Here is an 8283-nt window from a genome sequence, read left to right as displayed (position 1 = left end):
AATCTGTAAGCCCAGTATCTAAAAGGTGCTCAGAAGACATTTGCTAAACTCAGTAGATGGGGACTGAAAGAAGATTTAATGTTTTAAAAATCTAATGTCACCCAGTTGCAGTGTCATGTGGGAAGGAAGCCTGGGCCTTTTCTGGGGGTTGAGAGCAGGGATTCTTGCCACTGCCCCCAGTTTCTACCAGCTCCCCCACTCAAGACCTCTCTAGCATCGCCAGGACACCTCACGGCCACTAGAGGGTGCTTATTGCATCTTCACTCCTGGGAGTGAGTTTGGTCCTAGGGTAGAGGGCTGCTCCCAGGAAGCTCCCTTTCTAGCCAGTGGCCTCAGCTTTCCACGCAGACTAGTGGATCTGATTTGCCCCAGGGACAGTTCCTGTTCTGGGGGAGGTGCACAAAATAACATGTAATCCAGACTGGAGGGCTTGAGCAACTGTCTCTTCTCTGTCCATCAGTTTCCCCTGGACCATACATCTCCATCATTCTCATCGTGGAGAAGGGAGAAAGAACGGGGAGATCATCCCCTCCCAGGTGGGGCCAGACTAGGGGTGCAGGGGAATTTTTAGAAGTCACTAGAGCCTGGAGAAGGAAATGGCAACCCACTCCACTATTCTTGTCTTGAGAATTCCAGAAACAGAGGAGCCTGGTGGGCTACAGTCCATAGCGTCCCAAAGAGTCATACACGACAGACACTACTAGAGTTCTGAATCTGTCAGGACCCAGGGTTCACAGGGGAGTGATGGAAGGTAAAGGCAAGTAATCAAATGTGTGCATGCACTGACATAGACCCAGAGAAACAGAGTCACATGGAGATACACACAGGCACACAGAGGAAGAGTAACTCACACAGATACAGACAGAAACTCAAACAGAGATCTGATCAAACAGGTTTTGCCACCAGAGAGGAAAGGGAGCTAATCAGACAAGTCCATTCACCACCCAGCTCTCCAAGTGTCCCTCCAGTTTGTCATCCCCCAGGATAAAGGATCAGCACACGTACAAAAGAAAATAAAGAAAAACTGCTCAGCCTGAAGATGCCTTGCTTGTTTTTGTTTTTTTCCTCCCACCTCTAAATAACCATTTGAATGTGTTTTGTTCTAGGAGCTGTAAGGCATGTACAAAGGGACCCCTTTCTCATGCAGGAAGGTCCTTCTCTGGGGCCTCCCTTCCCCACCTGACCCCCAGCCAGCCACCCACCCACCAGATGAGGTGGCTTTCCATCCTGGGCCCAACAAGAGTTTTAAAGAGCGAGCCCTTTAAAGAACCGTATCGACTTTTCCAAGTTAAATTGCAGGCTGAGATGAAATTAGGCTCCCTTTTTTCAAACAGGGTTGCTTTATTAAGTAAGAGGAATTGTAGCAAGGTCGGCGGGGGGGGGGGGGGGGGGGGTTGCTGCAGAGCAAGTAGGAGACAGGGGCAAGGATGGGTGCTAACCAAGCACCTCCATCCACACCAGCTTCCCAGGATGAAAAGCTGACTCCTGTCCAAGCGTGACACCGAGTCGGAAACAGCTTGGGAACTCTGCCTCTCCCTCCTTCCTGCTGGTGGGTCTCCAGTCAGGCGGTCAGACATTGTCAGAGAGGTCTCCTGGGACTCCTTGTCACTCACAGGCCTCTGCCCCATCCACTTTTCATACAGAGGCCAGGAGAGGCCTGTCCAGTGTGGCTGCAGCTCACTCTAACCCTCCAAAAGCTTTTTTTCCTTTCCCTTCCTCTGGCCTCTCCCTGCTCCAGGCATGAAAGCCCCCTCCCCACAGTCTGGTAAATGACTTGTAATTTATGAGCACATCAGTCCAAAGTGCATAAGTCATATGGGCACAAAGGGGCCGGGTAAACATTTAAAGATTAGAGCCAGCTGGGGAGAAGCACAAAGGCCTGGGACAATGAGGGTCTCCGGGAATTCGCTCTCTCCGCTTTGGGCCAGCCGGGTTCAGTGTTGATGCACTCACCGGAGTCCCAGCCTTTGTGCCCCGGAGGGCCCTCCGCTGCCTGGCTATTCGGAGTCCTAACCCTGCTAAAGAGAGTTAAACAATCGCAGCCTCTCCAACCCCATCTGGAGACAATTGGCTGAGTCATTTTGGCGCTTTTGCTGTGTCTCAATAGTTAATTACATGGAGCCATCACTTCATTCCATTTTGAAATACATTGTGGGAGGGGGAGGGGTACGCACTTTTCTCCCTCCACTCACTGCACCAGGGGCAGCCTCCACAGCACCGCCGGTTAGGGTAGCTTTACATGCCTAGGGACTGCAGGAAGGAAGAGGTTCCCACCCAGGGCCCTCGAGAGGCTGCATCATTCTGTGATGTTCTTTCTTTTGCCAAAGTCGTAAAACCAAATCGAAGAAGGACAAAAGCACAGGTCACCTGTGGCCTTAAATTCCCCAGCCTGAGGAAGCAACTGGCACTGAGTAGCCCTGGAAGGCCCCCAACACTTCCCTGGGCTATAGAAGGAATTTTTCCTGAATGAGCAACTGAGGCCTCTGTCCTCTGCCCCACTCCACAATCTCCGCAGGGCTCTGCCTGGACTTGTGCTCTTTTCCAAGCCCTCTGGGAACCCCAGAGGCTAAAGATGGAAAGGGAGTCAGTGGCCTACATCCCGGCTTGCATAAGTCCGGTTTCTAAGTTGGTCTATGCCCTTACCGGCAGCCCGAGGGTGCTTGGTTCTGCTTGCTCTCAGGGAACTAAGTGAAGAAGTGAACCCGCTGCCTCTCCCTCTACCTGGAAAAAAACGCCTCCCCCGCCTCTGCGCGCCCTCGGAGCCTGGCCTGCCCGAGGGTGTCTAGGATGCCCAGACGCAAAACTTGCAAACACACCTGCGGGTCCCTAGCCTGGGTCTCCAAGCAGCATCTCGATGGAGACTCCTGTCTTTCCCAGTGACCTTGCCAAATGCAAAAATCTGCCTTTAACTTAGTGGGGGAACCTGCTGTCAGAAGACAGAGCCTGAATTAAGGGTAAAGGGTGGCTAGGGTAAGGGTGGCTGAAAACACTCTGAAGACGGGGGAGTGGGGAAGGTGAGATAGAATTTGCACGGAGATCTCCTTTCAGTCTTGAGTCCTGTGCGATCCTCAACCAGCTTAGTCAAGGTTGATGGCAAGGATGGTGGCAAGAAAGCCGCGCGAGGACCCGGGCAAGCCCAGAAAATGAGGGAGGCGAGTCAGTCTAGGTGGGGAGATGCCGGCCTGAGGACCTCCTGAGGGGGAGGGGACGCAGCGGGCAGTGCTGGGGTAGGGGTGGGGAATGAAAGTGAGGGTAGGGGCAGCCTAGGTGGAGGCCCGTTAAGCCGGCGGGGGCGGAGCTCAACCACTCGAATTCCTCCAGGGCCGCCCTGGGCTGCCTGGGCCGGCTTTGCCTCCCGCAGCCAGAGCAGAACATTGCGAATTAGCGCATTTTGCGGTCAATTTTCCACTGCTTAAGAAACACTAAGCCACCCAAGTGAGCGGCCCCACCCAGCGCGGCCAAGATCTTAAGGCACGGGCTCTAGAGGAGTGTTTGGCTCTAGGAACTGCGGATGCCTGGGTGCAGGCGGGGGCATCTTGTGGGCCCCTTTATTGCGGCCCTAACTCTGGAGAGAGGGCGGGCCCGGTTCCCCCGCTGCTGGCCGCGATTGCTGCGCAGAGGGCCATTGGTTTGCTAATACCGCCGGCGCTGAAAGGCGCGGACGGCGGTCTATGGGGAGGGCTAGTAATTAGAGGACAAATTGCCCGGCTGCCCGCACTCCTCGAGAGCGGGGCGGGGGTGAGGGGACCGCCGGAGCGAGGCGCGCGCCCACCTTGGTGCAGGGAGCGGGGATGAGGGAGACCGCCGGAGCGAGGCGCGCGTCCTCCTGTGTGCAGATGTGCCGCAGCTGGAAGCCCGCGCGCAGCGGGGCGCCAGGAGTTTGGTCCCGAGGAGGCGGGCGCGGGCGCGGCTTTGTGGGGCCAGCACAATGCCCTTAACACTCGGCTGCCCCCTTTGTGCCCAGCCGCGCCTCCCGCCCCGAGGCACCTTTGTACGGCGCCGCCACCCGCCCCCCCGCGAGCCCCCAAGCCCGAGCGAGCGCGCGGAAGCCACTCGGGCCCCGCCGGCCCCGGCGCTTCAAAGCTGCCCGGCGCGTGCCAGCGCCCGCAGTTCAGCCGCGGCCCCGCGTACCGCCCGGGGCCCGGCCCGGTCCCGATCTGAACTAAGGGCCCTGCGGCCGGGGAGGAAGAACACTTCGGAGCCACGGTCACCAAGCTTCTGACTGAAAGGAGGGAGGGGCGCGATTCTCCACGCTGCTTGGCGCCTAGGAACGCCGCTGCCGGGCAGGGCCGGTCAATACCCCGAGCGGGGGTGGATGTCAGAGAGGATGCTCCGGCTCTAGGGAGCTGGGGGCCCACCAAGGACCCAGCAATTTCCCCTCCCCCTCATTGCAAAGGCCAGGTTGTAAAGTCATCAGCAGCAGGGCTCCTGTACTGAACTTTTGGGTCCTTGTGACTTCCCCATCGCCCTCACAAGCAGCAGTAGGGGGCTGCGTGTTCATGAACTGGGGCCAAGAGAACTCAGTCAAGGGAGATGTGTAGGTTTGAACCCAGGGACTCCCCCGAATGGACAATTCCCGTCCCTCGCTAGTGTAGTCCAGTTGCTGAAGCCCAAGCAGGGATTGCCCAGGAGTCTTGCTGGAGCACCTAGCCGCTGCTGGCATGGGGCCTCCTCCTCTGAGCTTGAGTCTTCAGCCTGAATAATGAAGAAGGCGTTGGCATCTTGGGCCTCCAGTGATGCGCTCTCTGGAGGCTCAGTGGTCTTCCTCACCCCCACCTCCCACTTGTTGGGACCCTGAGAAGGCTAAGGGGCAGGGGTTGGGGGAATAAATTCCCAGGCCTTCCCTGTAAGGGAACAGAGACTGAATCGTCCAGCCTGAAGACTCAGGACTGGAGGAAGGAGAAAATATTCTGACTGCCCTGTCCTGAGGCTGCCTGCAGCTTGCCCCTCCCCAGCTTGAAGAGAGTGGTTTAGGTCCTAATAGGGCCAGAGGGCCCCTGAGCCCAGTCTGCACCCCAGCACAGTACCTCTCCCAGTCCCGAGGTCCCAGCGAAGAGGAGGCTGGCTGTGGCCCCGAGGGTGGGCTGCACGCTTTAATGAGACACATGTTGCTGCGTGGCCCCTGCGGGCCCGGCTTTCAGTGGCCACAGGCAGAAAATCGCTGTATTGTCCCAACATTAGGGAGACTAATGCGGTGTCGCCAGTGGCCAGAGCGTGAAGCCGGAGGAAAGGCCTCACTGGTGGGCACTCCCAGCCTCTGTATCTTCATCAGGCCAGAGGAGGCCCGGTGCTCAGTCACCGTCATTAACAGGGCCTGCAGCCAGCTGGGCTCTTGGACCTCCCCCAGTGGGCTTGTTGGTGAGGCCCAGAACCTAGGGAGACTGGGACGGTACAGGGTTTGGAGAGCATGGGCATGGGAAGGAATCTCAGACTCAGGAAGAGGTGAGGATGAGAGGGATAAAGGAAAGACTGGAGGTGAGGCCTGGGCTAAGGGGAGAAAACAGGCAGAGAGAGGTGGGGAACTTGCTTGTTTGTCCCCCTCTCACCCCTCCCCCTCGGGGTTCCACTCGTCCAGGAGCGCCTCATTGACATGTAAACGAGGATTCCATATAAAGGTGGTGCTGCCTCCAGCGGCTCCGCTAGGACAACATGGGCACTCAGCCCGAGACCCAGGGCAGCTCTGGCGGCCCCACTGGCAACTTCCGCAAGGTCTGGGGTTCTGAGGGTTGCAGGGGTGAGGGGTAGGACAGAAGGTGCCCAGAGGGCCGAGGCTCTGCAGGTCATGTAACTACTGCTCACCCACAGGTCTCCAAGCCGCTGATGGAGAAGAAACGAAGGGCACGCATTAATGTGTCACTGGAGCAGCTCAAATCGTTGCTAGAGAAACACTACTCGCACCAGGTGAGACCGGGGACACGGTGGAGGTAGAGGGGGTGATATAATCCCCGGCCTCATTTGCTTGAACCCAGGCTGCCGTCCTAAGAGCCCTTTCCATGGACCCGCAGATTCGGAAACGCAAGTTGGAGAAGGCGGACATACTGGAGCTGAGTGTCAAATACATGAAAAGCCTTCAGAACTCGGTGCAAGGTAGAGGGAGGACCTGGGAGGGTGGGGCAAGGGGCTGGAGGAGGGCTGGAGGAGGGCTGGAGGAGGGCTGGAGGGGTCAGAGCCATGGATTCTACAAGGCCAGATAAAGGAGAGATGAACAGAAAACCGCTCAGGGCGGCTGAGTGAGGAGGTATTGCTGTAAGTAGGGAGGCAGCAAAAGCCTGGCTGGCTGCAGACTTGTAATCCGAGTGAGTCAACGTCTGGACCCATGGCAGGGGATGAGTTTCGGCCTCCCCGCCCTCCCTCCCTAATCGTCCCTCTCTCTTCTCCCTCCTCTTCCTTTCCTCCTCTCCCTCCTCTTCCCTCCCTCCACACTTCTCCCCTCCCTTTCTCTCTCCTCTCTACATCTCTCTTTTCCTCCTCCACCTCCCTTGTTCTCCCCTCCTTTCAACATTTCTCTCGTCCGCTGCCCTCCCCCTAGGGCTCTGGCCGGTCCCCAGCGGAGTTGAGTACCCGTCGGGCTTCCGCGGCTGTCTGCCCGGCGTTAGCCAGCTTCTGCGGCGTGGAGAGGAGGGCGGCGCCGGTCTGCACGGCCTGCTGGTGCACGAGCGCGGGGGTGGCAGTACCATGGACAGCGCCAGTCCTGGCCCCGAGGCGCCCGCGCGGCTTGGCCCCTGCGCGCCCCCAATTTGGGCCCCTGCTCCGGCCGCCGGCGGATCGCGGTCCCCGCCACCCCGGCGCCTCCTCTCTGGCGGTCTCCCCGGCGCCTCCACCAGCATCCCGGCCCCGCAGTCGACTTCTCGCCGCTTCGCGGAGAGCCCGGAGCCGGGGCTGCGCTTGTGGCGACCCTGGTGAGGCTCAGATGCGGCCTCGGACTCAAGGGGACCCTCCTCTGGCCTGAGGACGCAGAGACTGTTTTGAACGGTCGGGACCCCAGTCGTCGGTTCTGGTCCCAGGACGGGGTGACCGGGAGGGGGCCGCGTCTCTGCTAACTCGGGGAAATACACGAAGCTATGATTGGACCGGGTTCTGAGCGTCTAGGCATAACCCCATCCTTGCCCCAGTCCTAGCTACTCAGGCTGGACCCGCTTTCTGCTCCTCCCACCCTCTAGTGGGGCTGGGAGGAGGTGTCCCGGGCTGCGCCCCTTTCCCAGGGCCCTCGGCGGGCAGCCCGCCCTCTCCCCCGCCCCGCAGCCGCGCGGCGGTGGGAAGGTCGCCGTCCGCAGAGGCCCAGAGCGGACCCCTCGCAGCGAGGAGAATTGCTGCCCCGCCCCGGCCCATTCAGCGGGCTGGGGACGCCGGGTTCCCACAGGCACAAAGCGCGCCAGGCCCCGCCCCGCTAGCGAGGGGCCCCCAGCCCACCCCCACCCTAGACCGGCTTCCACGGATTCCCACCCCCTCCGCACGCGGCGCGGCCCACCCGCTGGCTCGCGCTCGGAAGTCAGTTCTCTCAAAAGCCCCCTCATCAGAGGTCCCGCCCGGTGAGGTGCTCCGCCTACCGCCACCGCCACCCGACGCCCTGCTCCGCGAGGCTCCTGGTAGGGACCCCGCGCACCGTCCTGCCAACTGGAGATATGCTAGGGCAGCCTCCGGCTCCTCCCAGGGGACAGTTCACTAATCCCCACTCGGAAAAGACCTCGGCCTTCCAGACTCTAGGCCTCAGACCGCTGCCTCCAGGGAGCCCACCATCCTTGACAACCCTCGGAGCGCTGTGCGACGGTTAACGCCTCCGAAAATGAAGTCATTGCTATATCCGGACTCTAGCCCGGGAGTCCCGGCCCTCGAAGAGCAGGCCGGAGGCGTAGAGAACAGGGATCCTGCGCTGAGACCAGGAGATCGCGGCACCTCCTCCCACCATCTTGAAATTCAGAATAAAGACAGTGCGAACCTGTGGAATGGGTATAAAGAGGCCATGAAGGTTCTAATTTCTCCCATGATGCCTACTTGGGTAATCTGTTTGAAGTACAAACATCAACCTTGTATAAAACATTTCTTTTGGGATTGCCCCTGTCTTGCCCTGTGCTAAACCCGTTCTGGTCAGACCGCGGAGAGAGGCGGCCCGACTCCCCTACCTGACCAGCCGGCTCTCTGGAGCCGGAACTGGGGTCCCGCAGTGGTGGTCCTGGGGCGGCCTCTTGGGTCTCCGCTTTTGGACACTAAGCCTGAGGGCCACTAGGTGGCGCCCTTACACCGCGGACCCAGGGGCGCGTCCTACAAATCCCAGCCCCGGTTGGT

The 8283-nt window shown here is 59.5% G+C and overlaps 1 protein-coding gene across 1 annotated transcript; it reads left to right on the top strand.

Moving 5' to 3' along the window:
• The first annotated feature begins 3990 nt into the window (after positions 1 to 3990).
• Positions 3991 to 7720, top strand: HES3 (hes family bHLH transcription factor 3). Its single transcript, XM_027565062.1, has 3 exons — positions 3991 to 5901; positions 6006 to 6087; positions 6530 to 7720. Exons 1-3 carry the CDS (start codon positions 5821 to 5823, stop codon positions 6901 to 6903), a joined length of 537 nt encoding a protein of 178 aa, XP_027420863.1. The 5' UTR covers positions 3991 to 5820; the 3' UTR covers positions 6904 to 7720.
• Positions 7721 to 8283: the final 563 nt, after the last annotated feature.

Source organism: Bos indicus x Bos taurus, chromosome 16 (assembly GCF_003369695.1).
Source record: "Bos indicus x Bos taurus breed Angus x Brahman F1 hybrid chromosome 16, Bos_hybrid_MaternalHap_v2.0, whole genome shotgun sequence".
Classification (NCBI taxonomy): domain Eukaryota; kingdom Metazoa; phylum Chordata; class Mammalia; order Artiodactyla; family Bovidae; genus Bos; species Bos indicus x Bos taurus.
This window is presented reverse-complemented; position numbering and strand designations above follow the sequence as displayed.